At 37.0% G+C, this 14063-nt stretch overlaps 2 protein-coding genes across 4 annotated transcripts; both read left to right on the forward strand.

Annotated features, from left to right (window-relative positions):
* The first annotated feature begins 746 nt into the window (after positions 1–746).
* LOC103408782 (putative cyclic nucleotide-gated ion channel 8) lies at positions 747–3505 on the forward strand. Its single transcript, XM_008347605.4, has 2 exons — positions 747–2118; positions 2749–3505. The coding sequence occupies exons 1-2, from the start codon at positions 1906–1908 to the stop codon at positions 3199–3201; spliced, it is 666 nt and encodes a 221-aa protein (XP_008345827.2). The 5' UTR covers positions 747–1905; the 3' UTR covers positions 3202–3505.
* Positions 3506–6734: 3229 nt separating this feature from the next.
* Positions 6735–13590, forward strand: LOC103419613 (uncharacterized). 3 transcript variants are annotated; one of them, XR_003774945.2, is made up of 5 exons: positions 6735–6907; positions 7762–8008; positions 8108–10629; positions 10753–12284; positions 12374–13061. XR_003774945.2 is itself a non-coding variant. In XM_029105851.2 (4 exons), the coding sequence occupies exons 2-4, from the start codon at positions 7985–7987 to the stop codon at positions 12059–12061; spliced, it is 3855 nt and encodes a 1284-aa protein (XP_028961684.1). In that variant the 5' UTR covers positions 6735–6907; positions 7762–7984; the 3' UTR covers positions 12062–13590. The 3 variants fall into 3 exon arrangements, 2 of the variants coding, with proteins under 2 accessions (XP_028961684.1, XP_028961685.1); XM_029105851.2 differs by having other exon boundaries at positions 10753–13590; XM_029105852.1 differs by having other exon boundaries at positions 6769–6998; positions 10753–13590.
* The last annotated feature ends 473 nt before the right edge of the window (positions 13591–14063 follow it).

A 14063-nucleotide genomic window follows, 5' to 3' on the forward strand; every position in this document is an offset into this window, starting at 1 on the left:
ATATGCTGTGACTATATTGTGAAAAGAAATCTTAATTAATTAAACTTGTTGGTCCTCTAGATACTTGAGTTCTATGGTACTATTTTTTCTATTCAACGAATGACAATTTGCTGGCAATCTACATGTCGAAAGGAAAATAGATGTGACACTAATAACTTTGGTTGTCATGATCATATTACAGTGAGAAATATCACATTTGTAATGAAGTATGCCTAATAAATTCACCAAATTCAACGATCTTTGACTTTGGTATGTATACACCTTCAATCTAGTATACAAATGTGGACAAATTACTTTCAGAAGTTCTCGAACTGTTTTTGGTGGGGCCTACGAAATTTGAGATTTGTAAATTTGAAATCTTTTTTTATCTTTAAAAAATATATAAAGAGCTATGATTTGTTAAAAAAAAAAGAATATTTTTTTACAGAAATGGCACTTGACTATTTACATTTTTTAGCATTCACTACTTAAAAAAAATTTACAGTCAACCACTAAAACCTTAAGGGTGCGTTTATTGCACCGGACTGTCTCGTACTGGACTAGCTTCAAGGATTAAGCTGGATTAACTTAGACTAGACTAAGCTGGACTGACTTAGTGAAGTGTTTGATGCAGTGTCGGATTAAGAAGCAGAATTATAATATTATATTATTTAATCTATATTTATTAATATTTTATTTTTAATTTAATATATCAATTAATATTTTTTTCATTACTATATCTTCTTCCCTATTTTCTAGAACCATCTCTGTTCATCATTTTTTCTCTCCGCCTCTCCCTCCCCTTTTCTCCCATTTTTGTTCCTCCTTTTTTTATTGCAAATCCTCTACCTCTTCACTTCATCTTCTTCGCCCCCTCTGCACTTCACCTCTTCCTCCTGCCTCTTCACTTCCTCTCACAAAATCACTTGCAAATCTTAGAATCAAAACATAGAGCAAGAAAGAGATTGAAGGAGGTGGGCTACATGTGTGATTGGCTCAAAGGTGGAGGATAAGGGTTGGATCTGGTTTGGTTTTTCTGGGTGCATGTGTGATTGAAACAACCATGATCATCCCACTGCATTGTTTTTTTGGATTTCCTGGGTTTCTGAGTTTTCTAAGTTTGAATTTTGGGATTTTCTGGGTTATCTGGGTTCGAATTTTTCTAGTCCAGTCCCCTCTAATCCGGTCAAACAAACGCCCCCCCCCCCCCCAAACGTTTTTTGGAAATATGTCACCTACCCCAATTTTTTAGGTCGCATGACTTGCACGAATTGATGAAATGGATCTCAAAAAGTTTGGTTTGTGTATCCTTGTCGCGCCATCAAATTGTATCAAATATATTGTTTCATTTCATTTTTGCCGTTCAGTAGGTTCAAACCTTGAGCCCAGCATCGACGGATGGGAAAACCTTTTTGCAGCTTTTATTTCTATAACTGGCTTGCTACTGTTTCTGTATCTCATCGGAAATTTGCAGGATGGTAACGCAAACCTTTTCAGAAAATCCCATTCTTTAAGCTTATAAGGAATTTTGTTATGTCCTTTGTGTCTAATTTGAGTAGTATATATGTATGCATATAGTTGGTTGGTTTCTCTCCCTGGGAAGGATAAATTATTAGTTGCTAATTAATTAATAACTCATTAAACTTTTTTTTATATCCTAGCCAAATACGTTCAGTCGAAAACTTAGATCAGGTAACAAGACCAGAGTTTTATGAGAAAAATGTTGTGTGGCCACTCGATTAAAAAAATAAAATTAGTTTCCTTACTACGTTCGTCATAGAATTGATACTGTGACGAGTGATTGTAACTTTGTAAGATATTTTAACGAACTCATGAAGTAACTTAGGTGTTGTGGATAGACACATATGCAGTTGGATCTTGGACGAAGAGAGAAACGTAGAAAGCAGTTGAAGAACAAAAAAGAAGATGGAGGAGAAAACTCGAGAGGTAGGATTGTGGTTGGCTAAAAAAGGTATCCCTGAAAGAGAAAATAGGGATAGAAAGTTGCATGTCATTAAAAAGGTGCAACAAGAACTTGAAGACGATGAAGCAGGTAACTTGGATGGTCTCTTCCATTCTCTTTCCTTGGATCAGCAAACTTTTATCCAAAGTTGTATACCGTTGAATACGATGAAGAAGGTAATTAAGTTCTTTCAAATCCACTTACGTAACTTTTATAACTTCCGCACACACTTTTTTTTATATATATTTTGATACGCTCCTATTATTTCTCTATCTTGGTTCTCCGTTGATTTATTATAGAATTATGACTCTTTGTATTGATGTGTGGAAATATTACAATATATATAAATTTGTATTAATCCCTCTTACACTAATTACAATTAGAAATTAATCAAGGAGAGGATTCCGAATTAATTAATTCTAGTCTCACACACTTGTTCAATTCAAATAAATAAATAAATAAGCGTGTACGAAATTATTTTTCTAGACAGACACACATACTTGGTCAAATAACGCTTTACCGTAGTGGTAAAAAGAAATTATGCCAATGTACCATGGTGCCCTTGAGTTCTCCTTCCCATAACAACTAACTATTTAATCCATTAACGCTATCGTTTGTTTAAAAAAAATGACAGACGTACGGGTCTTGAAAACTGCAAGTTACAAAAAACTTCCAAAACTATTTCAGACTTTGCATTTGTATGGGGCGACTCACGTACCTGTAAAATTTGATCACATCATAATCATTAAATATGGTCCAAATTCACCCTTTCTTTAAATTAAATGTATCTCTGAATTATTTTGCAGGTTCGAATGCTTCAAAACATGGATGAATTCGAGTTGAAAGCAATCTGTGAGCAATTTAAGCCCAGGAAGTATACTAACGGCAATATTATTATAGAAGCGGGTAAACCATTTGAAATGATGGTGTTGATCGTGGATGGACTTGTAAAGATTGAAGATTGTACTTGTGATCTACAACTAAGGGGAGGAGATTTATATGGACAAATACTGATACCTTGGCTGTCAAGGAAATACTCTCGTGGCAACCTGCTCTTGGCAACCAAATCCCTAGTTGCAGTTGGTGATGTTGAAGCCCTAGTTCTCATGGCTACCGACTTGGACAGTGTCTTACATAAATTCACGTCGCATTTCAGGATATACTACTACGAAGTCGAAGACCAATTGGAAAGCCATCAAACACATGTTAAGGCACTCCGGCTCAGTACTGATGAAAAAGGCCGCAGACAAGCACAGTGAGAATGGCAGGTGTAGTAACGAGGTGAATAATCTTTCTCGAATTAAAACATGGAAAATGGGGTGAATACATGCAACAAACCTCGACTTTAGTAATCACATCTCCTAAAAAGTGAAATCAGAGTTGTGTAAGTGACGACTTGTGAGTGTGAGGATAGAGGAATGCCAAGTACTTGTGTACAATGAAGTACGTGTAAGATACATTTTCATTTTCTTCCTGTTTGTTTGCCTTGTGTGCTGACACTGTATTTTCACTTTTCTGAATTTGAAAGAGAACTATGCCGTTGGGCTGTTTTTTCCCTGCCAACTTGGAGTAAACAATTAGTTGTTCCAAATCAGGGACATTATCATTGTTTAACCAGTTAGCTAGTAAGAACCATGTAAAGGCAAGTCCCTGTAAGTCAGAGAGAAATTTTTCATTGTATTGAAAACACGACTCAGTATAACATATGTAATAATACAATTGGTTGCAAACTTGAGAAAATAAAATTTCAACGAGTTTTATTACTACACTTGGTAACGTACGATTCATAATCCTAGCACAATAAAAAATCTCTCGTAAGTTTGAACAGTTTTGCAATCATGTTCACGATTTCAAGGAGCAAGACTTATTTGTTACTTGCACTGATATTTGTTTAAAAAAAATTGTTTATGCTCCGTCATGTTTTTTTGATATTCATATTTGAATTTTGAATAAATATTTATTATCTTATTATGTTTAATAAAGCATCTAACTTAAAAAAAGAGCAAGATGACAAAACCACAACAAATTATGAGATGTGGAAGTTTTTTTTTTTCCTTGTATGATTTATATTACGTGGAGGGCAAGTAAACCACAAATAAAAGCACAAGGACAATAGAAAATAGAATCAAGCTGAGATAGTTACGCCCCTTCTTTCATCTCTCTAATCATCCATCTCTCCCTCCTCTCTAAATATTATATACTACAACACGTTATTAACACGAAGTTTGTCTCTAAGCTTGAGGAGAGAATTCTTTACCGGTGATGAAGCTTTACTAGCTAAGTAATTCTAATTATATCTTTGTGATTTTGAATTATATATTTCGCTATGATTACAATTTATATTTATGATTCGATTGTATGGCTTTGTTGATATTATACGTGTAATAAACAAAAGAGTAATGTTATCCTTGCTTATTTTTAAGTATCATACATTGTTCTTAATTTTAACCATCAAATCAAATAAATTAAAAGAAAATCAAAGCACGTGAAAAGTAAGACATTGCCCAGCGCTTAAGAATATTTTTTGTGAGTTGGTTTTTTCGAATATTTTTTATACTTTTCCCTATAATTGTACTTTTCTTTTTGATATAATCAATATTTTATGCGCATGGTTGCAGCTGGCAACAGTGGCAAGTGACCGATGATTGTGTTGGCCACTTGCAGCTGCGATGCATTTAAAATTCGAATGCGATTTCTTCGATGAATAATCGAAGTAATGGGTCCCAGTTTTCAAATACAATTGCTGGTATTTAATTTTCTGTTGATTTAATGCTACATTTATCATTTATATGTACTATCATTTGAGTCATTTCTCTAATAAAGATGAGCTTGTTAACGCATGCGGATTCTATCCAAGTTAGAAAGATAGTACAAATGATGGTATAAGTAGATGGTAAAAATAGTATTTTTGAGATTTATATATCTCTATTGTTGGATATCGATAGTTTTTTTTTCCTGAACATACAGAATTATCTATACTAAGAAAATGAGAGAGTGGCCAATGAGTCAGTCATAATAATAATGTGATTCAAATTCGTCTTTTAGTGAAAATCATAGTACTAAATGACAGATATAGATAGTTTGGAGTGCACACTATTTTTTAGTTGTTAATTTAATCTGTGTTTTAGAGAGTGTTTATCCTTAATTGCTTTTACTAGTTGATCTCAATTAATTTAATCTTTGTTTTAAAAAGTGTTAATACCAAGAAGTTAATTTAATGTTTGCTTTAGAGAGCGTTTCTCCTTTAAAGAGGACTTCTTGGATTAAATTCGAACAATATTAAAATAAAAATGACTCCAAATAAAAGAATAAGGTCAACTTGCCCAATCTGATAGCCTCGTACCTCCAGATATTTTTAGTGTGACAAACACAAGATCACAAATAGCATTTCAAAACGAACTTTAATTTGTGCAACTAAAGATTCAATCACTTCATAATCCTCCATGAGAGGCTTTGTACATAAAATGCCAATAAAACCGGTAAAGGTACACTCTTTGAATACAACATTGTCAACTCTGAAAAATATTGCAAAATAAACAAATAGTGACTGTTACAATAGAAACTCTATGCACATTAAGTTTTTTTTCCCAAACATATTAACAACATTCATCACAAGTTTTGTGTGGCATTTTATCATCTCTAATATCATGTAGTAAATAAGAGCTTTTACAAAAATTAGAAGGTAATAAACATTAGAGAATGTGTCACTTAGTACAATGATATAGTGAAATTCATTTTTATTTGTAAGTGAAATATCTTAAGTTCGATTCTCATAAAAAATGAATTTGAACTACATTATTACTAACTCATTATGAGATTAAACCGATTATTTTCTCTTAATATAGATAACGTCATTTGTTAAAAAAAAAAATCATTAAACAATGTGAAACCAAAAAAACAAGGTCATGCTTTGGGACTTGGATTCTCTGCCCTCCCATTTCGGTGCCCTCCCCATGCCCTCCTGTTTTGTGTGGTCACGGTTAATCCATGATAATATTTTATATTGTTTTTTATAAAAATAATAAGACAAAAAAAATAGTAATATAAAATATTGACGTGGCTTAACCGTGACCACACAAACAGGAGGGCACAGAGAGGACACCGAATTGGGAGGGCAGAGAATCCAAGTCCCATGCTTTGTTGCTTTCTCTGGCGTGTAAAAAGAGTTAAAGCAAGAAAAAAAAACAGTAAAAGCCAAAATACTCAAGGAAAAAAAATTGGAAATTCATAACGAACCTTCTGGGAAAGGCCAACCTAAAGTGACAACATGGGCGACAATTTGCGGAACACGTCAGTGTAAGGTTCCATCCACACAATGTGCGTTGCCTGCGAAAGATATTCTAAACAACTTCAATTTATAAAAGGGAATCGAATTCTGAATTCGTCACACTCTCTTAATCAGCTAACCTAACTATGATATTGCCATGCCGGACATGCATCTATGTGCAACTCGAATTTACGAGCGTCGAATCAAATTCGTTGCAATTTAGCATCGCATTGTCTTACCCAAATGTTGCACAATACATGTAAAGAAAAACACGGATGAGAGGGTGGGATTAGACCAAATAGTTCGAGATGAACTCGGTACAATAAAACGAGCAGAAGTATCTTACCTAAGTAACTAATTCCGAACGTACATACAAGAGAGTAGTAGAGATAGTGACGTATGACCAAATAGCGTGTGCAAAAATTGAATGAATTTATAAATGGTAGGACCGCAATTATAGAAAAGTAGAATCACAAACCCTAGGCCGACAAACAATTTGGACAACATGGTGGGACCCACCCTTTGGATTAGATTAGATTAGATTCTCCTCTCTCTCTTTCTCTCCCTCCTTCCTTTCCCTCTCCCCCAGTCTTCCTCCTTTACTTTTCTCTCTCAATCTTCAACCGCGTCCTCCTCAATTTCCTGCAACTTTCATACCTTTTACCAAGCAAAAGCTCCTCCGGACTCTCTCCCAGCAGGTAATCCCTCCTCCTCCTCCATCCTACTTCTTCGATTCCGCTTCGGAATTCGTTTCCCTCTTTCGTCAACGCGTTTGCGATTTGATTTCAGGTATTTTCCTGGAAGTTTCTGGACTGATTTCTATTTCGAAGATTTTGATTTCGTTTCCGTCGACTTTAGTCGATCGGATTGGTTGATTCGTCGCCACCGGTTTCGTCGGCGGCTTTTGGCTTTTGTGAAAATGTTTTTTTGACTTTTTTTCGATCAAAGTGGAAGTGCTTATTTATGAAGCACAACTCTTTCTTTTTAAATGGATCGTCCGAACTTGTTTCGTTTGAATTGTAACGCTTCGAATTGAGATGCTACTGGGGAAATTCGTTTTTTGGGTTTCATTTATTACGGATTAAACAGCACGGATAAAGGGTCTCTGTTTCTGCTTATGCTTTTGGGAAAAGTGCTTTTGTTTTATGGGATCTATTAGGGATTTAATTTTGCGTTTAGATTGTTGCTTGGTTACTTAATTATTCTAGAAATGATCTTAGAGTTGGCAAATTTGGTTGAATATAGTTTTCATATTATATATATATATATATATATTTGTTAGTATTATTTTGTATGTTCACATTGCATAATTGCTTCTGCTATTTCAATTAGGAAAAGTCATGGCAAAATAAATTATAACAAAATTAAAATTCACTCACCGATCAGCCATGATGTGTTCTTTACTTGTCTTCAGATATGCATATACCATACTTTCCCAATTAGTCCATGTCGTTGGCTGAGAGTTTGGTGTTTTATTTGGGAATTAATTCACATTTGTAATCGAGTTCTCTTGCTAATGTGTAGCTTTATTTTTTGTTTTGGTTGTGTGCAGGAGATTGAATTTGGTAGAGTTTGATAGCTAGAAGATAAGAAAGTGCACCATCTTATCAGCTAACTGAATTTGGTTTTTAGAAAATAGATTGTAGTTGCATATTTGTCATAGTGGTGATCTTAAAAGTGACTTGAGAACGATTACTGCGTCCTGCTATTTGCTAGACTTTGATTTATAGACAGAGAGAGAAGGGTCAATTATAAGATTGCAAAATCTTGGAATCATGCCGGTATCGGGAAATGAAGAGGTGTTTATTTCCTTTCTAAATGACTGCTAACTGAGATTAGAGCCTCGTTTAAATTTATTGTTTTCCTGAATATTGATCAATTAAATCTTTTGTTGGCAGACTGGGGTTAAATCCGTCACCCAGAAATCTAGTGATTATAGTGCAGGTGTTCCTATCAAGAAAAGGAGGTTTTTCATGAGTCCTCCTTCACCTCCTCCTGAAGAACCATCTTTGTTTCCAGAAAAAATTGACTCAATACTGAAGGAACAATCTAGCCCAGCTCGGGGGTCGACTCCTTCATTTGTTAGTATCACCAGTTCTGGACTTTCTGATGCCAAAAAGATTCCTGAATCCGATTATAGAAGAGGAAACTCTGACATTGCAAATGTTAGTGTGGCCCAAGGAAATGATAATATGTTTAAAGTCAAACTCGAAGAACCTATCCCCGGAATTCACTCAAGTGCTTTGGATGACATCCGGAGGAAAGGGAAGCTTATCTTGTCTGATAATCCTGCACCTGAGGTGACTTTAAGGAAAAGTGAATTGACTTTAGCACCAAATGAAGCTCTTGCAGCTACTGTAGGGAAGGAGATTGTGCATAGCCAAAGTAAAGTAGAAGTGAAGTGTAAAGAAGAAATGCCTGCTGTTGCTGAGGGAACTGAATTGTCATTAGGTTTAAAGGAACATCTTGCTCCAGCTTTGACAGGACCGGTTATTGGTGGTGACTGGAGTTACCGGAATCAGGATAACTTGGAGCCTATGTCACTGAATTTGTCTTTAAGTGAAGAAAAAACCAGCAGCCAATGTGAAAGTAGTGGTAAAGGTTTGAGTTCCCTTGGTGCTGATATGAGTGAATGTCGAGCAAACTGGGATTTGAATACACCAATGGATGCATGGACAGATACTGTTATTGATTCTTCCATATCCTTTGATGAGAGTAACGCAACTGGTGGGCCGGATTGCAAAACTGGGTTGGTTGGAGCTGGTGTTAACAAAGAAAAACTGTCCATTGTTGAGAGCCAGAACAGAGCTAATGAGACCGACTCATCCACACTTGCTAACCAGTACAAGTCCAATGACTCCCTTCTTTTGCGCCTTAGTTCACCTTCCTTGCAGTCAAACCAGTGTCAAAACCCTTCTAGTTCATCCAGCAGAATGGATTTACATAGGGTGATATCTGCTATAAACTCACATAGATTGTCTGGGCCTATTAGAAATTTGAACTTGGGTAATTATAAAACTGTGAAATCAGAACCGTTTGATGAGGGTGTCAAGCTGGATGTTAACGTATCTAAACCCAGTAACACAGGACTAGTAGATTGTAGTAGAGCAGTAAAGTGTGGAGTTGTTGAGCAGGGGAATCTTGGAGCTGTTAAGTCTTCAAATACGAGCACCCAAAAATCAGTTGATCCTAGACCCATAAAATCTGAACCAACTCATGTGGATACTCGAGAAACCATCAAGTCAATTGAAGGAACATCAGTCCAACTGGATAAACATTTGATACAAGGTGTGGATAATCATTCTGGTGACATGACGTTGCCTATGACTTCAGAGATGTCTTGCCGTGATGGAAAGACAGATTTGACTATGAGCAGGGATGTGACAAAGCATTCAGGAAACGTTAATGAATATGCGCCTATGGAAGCTTGTCAATTCAAAGATCAGGTTGCTGCATCTCAGGGTCTTGATACTAAGGGAAACAATACGAGAACAGAAGATGGTAATATTGACCGTGAGAGTTGTAAATTGAAGTGTATGAATGATCAGTTACTTGATTCACGGGGAAGTGGTGAGGATTGTGCCAGTGATGAGGAAAAGATTAATATATCTGCGGATATGCTGGAAGATTCTTATGGTTCTGATTGTGAATCAGATGGTGCTCGTGCTTTAGAAACAGCTATGGATACTAAACAAGATGGTAAGGGTAATGATTATGAAGATGGCAAGGTCCAAGTGTCAGTTGAGCTTACTGCTGTAGAGGAACCAATATGTAAGGCAAGAGAAGTGGAACATGATGATAATGACGATTTAGATAATAAAGGGACGGAGTTTGTGGGACCTATTAACAATGTTCATCTTACTTCATTCTATAATGAGGCAAAAGACAACAAAGACAATCTTGCTGAAACAAGTAACAATAATTATACAGAATCTTTTGATGTAGTTCTTAATGATAAATCTGATAAGGGCTCTAATGATGATATGTGTTTGCAAGAACCATTAGCTGTTGAAAATCTAACCAGCGGAGCTGGTGTTGAAGGGTCAGCAGAACCTGATGACCAATCGGGGAAGATGGATGCCCAGAAATGTCAGGATGCAGAGTTCTCCGAGCAAGTCACTAATGGAAGCCAAGGAACTGTAGTGGATATTGGTCAGTGTATAAAGCTGAATGTAAATAACACTGACCTGGTACCAATGAGTGACTCAAATTTGTCCAAAACATCTGGTAGTGGTGATAATGCTGCTAAGGATACCAGTTATGGAGGACAACGGAGCCGGATAATAACTTTGCCTCGATCTTCAACTGTTTCTCCGAGTAAATCGAGGTCTATTTCAGGACAGCCTTTGCCATCAAGAGTTGGAAAAGAAATATTACCTGATGTAGCAACAGAGGAAGATAATATACATTCTCGAGGGAGGTGATTATTTTTCCCTTGTTTTCTATTTTCACTTTTATTTGGTTTTTAGGGTTAATAGTTGTATTCTAATCTCAATCTTCTTCCTTTTTGCCACTTTTTTTTTTTTTCTTTTCTTTTCCCCAGAGTTGAACCATATATTGACAGAAACCCCGTATTTTCAAGGGAGCGATACCAAGATCAATCACTGAGATATTATAGATTGGCTCCTAGACGTGGTAGAGGGAGGATGAATAGTCGCGGTGATTGGGGTTCTGATCGTAACTATGCTTCGGAGCTTTATAATAATCAAACAAACTATCGTGTCCCCAGGCATAAATATGCCCTCGATGTTTCTGATGCTGACCTTGAATATAATACTTACAATATGGCTTCAGATAGTGCATTTGCTGGTACAGGTCGTGGAGGAAGGAATCTTTCAAATGATGGACCACTTCCCTACCATATACCCTCAAGGAGGCGGTCTCCTGTTGGAGCACACATGCCTCGCCAAAATCCAAGAAATATTAGCCCAACCAGATGCATGGGTGAAGATGCTCCAAATTTGGTTGGAATGAGGCATAACGAGAAGTTTATGAGGGGTTTCCCTAATGATTTTGCAAACCCCATGTTCACTCGTACCCAACCTTCATATGACAGAGTAGATGGTCAATTTGGACGAGGAAATCGGAACTTTTCTTTTGTACAGAGGAGAGGGATTCCTAGAGTTCGGTCAAAATCACCAATAAGGTCCAGGACTCGCTCTCCTGGGCCATGGCCGTCTCCTAGAAGAAGATCCCCAGATGGGTTTGGTGGTCCTAGAGAACTAACTCATCGAAGGTCTCCACCAGTTTACAGGATGGGGAGGTTTAGATCCCCCGATGGCCCATGTTTTCCCGGAGAGATGGTGATTAGGAGGAATCCGTCAAATGATTTGAGGAATATGGATTCTGGAAGAGACCACGGTCCTACAAGATCTGTTATTCCTAATAGGAGTCCTTCTGGCCGGAATTTAGTCAGAAACAGGAGATTTGACGTCATAGATCCTCGAGAGAGGCCAAATAATGACGATTACTTTGGTGGCCCCATGCATTCTAGTCGTTTGCATGAGCTTGGTGGTGATGGAAATGGTGATGAGAGAAGAAGATTTGGTGAGAGACGTGGACCTGTCCGTTCATTCAGACCTTATAATGGTGCTGATGGTGAGACATTTCATCTTAACGGAGAGGATGGACCTAGGCCTTTGAGGTTCTTCCCAGATGATAGTACCGAGTTTCAAGAAAGAGGCAATTTGAGGGGAAGGGACTTTGACAGAAGGATTAAGAATCGGCCAGGAAATGCACCTAGAAGAATAAGAGGGATTGAGGACCAAGAAGCTAATTACAAACACGTTGAGCAGCCTTGGCATGATGGTGGGTTTGATGATACGTCACAAGTGAAGAGAACAAGATTTTAAATTTGCTTCTACCTTTACCTTGAATTTGGGATTAGTTGTTCATGTCTGGCGCATGACTCTATTGGCTCAAAGCACAAAGCAAGGGGCCATTCTGTTGTTTACATGTGATGTTCCTTCTCCAGTTCCAAAGCTTTGCTTACGATTCCATGGTTTCTGAACTGGATGCAGTACGACATTGCTTAATTGTCTCCTATGTAAATAGCTTGCATCTGGTATTATGGTGGTTAGTTCCTCACGATGCTCATATTACAGTAATTATGGGCTTTATATGTATTGCCTGAATTTCATTAGCAAGTTTTGTACTTGTCATAGGTCTTGGTTGCACATCATATCTCGTAAAGTCGTTCTCGTGGAGTGAGCCATTGAAATGCTTATACGAAGATTCTCCTTAGTTTATGAGTTATGTTTCTGCATGCATGGTGAGGTGACCGAGGGCAGGTATCCTACAAGGAAATGGCATCACTTTAAACTAGTATTTAGGCCACGAAGCTCCCACTTGTAACTATGTGCCCTGTTACTTTCTTCACGTCCATCTTCCTGTTGCAGAATGAGAAGACTGTCAATACAGTTTGTTCTTCGGTCCTGAAAATTTCCATCGATCCTGGTCATGCGAGCAATTGCCAGAGAAGCTGATCTTGTAGATGCTTTCAGTATAGAGCATCTTATTGTTTGGAGGTTGTGTTGAATAATGATATGCAGACATGCTGCAAACTGATGTGAAGGAGAGGCACTACTACTTGTGTGTGAAAAATGGCACGGGCTATGCCGGCAAGTTCTGGATCGGCTTACTAGCTTACTAGCACTAAAGTTGACAGGTGAATAATGCTGTGTTGGAAGATTTATATCTGTTGATGTGTTTGTTATTTTCTTGAATGGTATCATGCAACGCGTATGAGAAGTCTTTTTGCGCTTCTTGTGCGCAGTTAAATGTGTGGTGCGTTGCTGGTTTTACATTATAAATGATGAATATCCTGACCGGAATCAGCTACAAATTGGGAAATGTTGGGTACATATTCGGTTACGTGATGAAGATGTGGTGATTAGTTTTTGAGTCAAACTTTGATGACGGTGTTGGGAAGTCTTAGAACTAGTGATTGATGAAATAACCGAAATCTTGTTTTCGGTCGGGATAGTGGAGGTACTGAGGTAGAATTTCTTTATATGCGTTTCATGTGCTACTTACCTTCCTCATTTGATCACCGGCGAGGTTGAAGTTTGGATCCAGTTTCCGGCAAAACTTGCTGGTCGGAACTGCCTTTTGCATCCAAATGTAACCATAAAAATCTATATTGATGAGAGGTAAAAGTTTCAGAGATGAATAAGGTGGTAAAGTGGAGAGACGTCATGAGGGATTTAAGGAAGTGAGAGTGTGATGAGATTAAGAATAATTTAGGGTTAAAATCTTTATTAAATTGTGAAGAACAAGCATTGTTTAACACGATGAATGATTCAAGTGCAATACAAGTTGAGTGGACCTTTGACTTGACTTGATTTGATGTAAAGAATAAAATTTGTTTATTTGGTACGCACATCTTCGATTCTTAATAGTCTCTTTGGAAGTGATTTTGGGAGAGTCGTAATCAATGTTGCGAAGAATTGCATGAGAGGTGTTTCATTATAAAATCGTGTAAAGGGAGTGATTTTATGGAGAAATGCATAAATCAAGTGATTTTTCTTGTGACTTTATGGAAAAGCACTTCTCATGCGCTTTCTTTTTTAAGTGATTTTACCTTTCCAAACGGGAATTATATGAAAATCACCAACATTATTACAAAAATAAAATTAGTTAAATTAAAGACAATACCAAATTTGAAAACCTAAGCAAACACATGGGTTACATTTGGTCCTACAGCCAATGTGAGAGAGGCTATAAATCAAAGGTGGAAAGATGTTGAGCTCTTGCATGATGGCGTGGGTTCGAATTTCGTCAGTGGCTAATTTAACATCTAATATAACAAAATCTATTGTTTGACAAAAAAATAAAAAAAAATTTCCAACATTT

This window comes from Malus domestica, chromosome 07 (assembly GCF_042453785.1).
Source record: "Malus domestica chromosome 07, GDT2T_hap1".
In the NCBI taxonomy this organism is placed as follows: Eukaryota; Viridiplantae; Streptophyta; class Magnoliopsida; order Rosales; family Rosaceae; genus Malus; species Malus domestica.

Excerpts from the sequence above, each read along its gene's own strand:
- LOC103408782 (XM_008347605.4), top strand. The coding sequence starts at position 1,906 with ATGGAGGAGAAAACTCGAGAGGTAGGATTGTGGTTGGCTAAAAAAGGT. Across the intron at positions 2,119-2,748 it reads CGTTGAATACGATGAAGAAG|GTTCGAATGCTTCAAAACAT; the intron begins GTAATTAAGTTC and ends ATTATTTTGCAG.
- LOC103419613 (XM_029105851.2), top strand. The coding sequence starts at position 7,985 with ATGCCGGTATCGGGAAATGAAGAG. Across the intron at positions 8,009-8,107 it reads CGGTATCGGGAAATGAAGAG|ACTGGGGTTAAATCCGTCAC; the intron begins GTGTTTATTTCC and ends TTTTGTTGGCAG. Across the intron at positions 10,630-10,752 it reads AATATACATTCTCGAGGGAG|AGTTGAACCATATATTGACA; the intron begins GTGATTATTTTT and ends TCTTTTCCCCAG.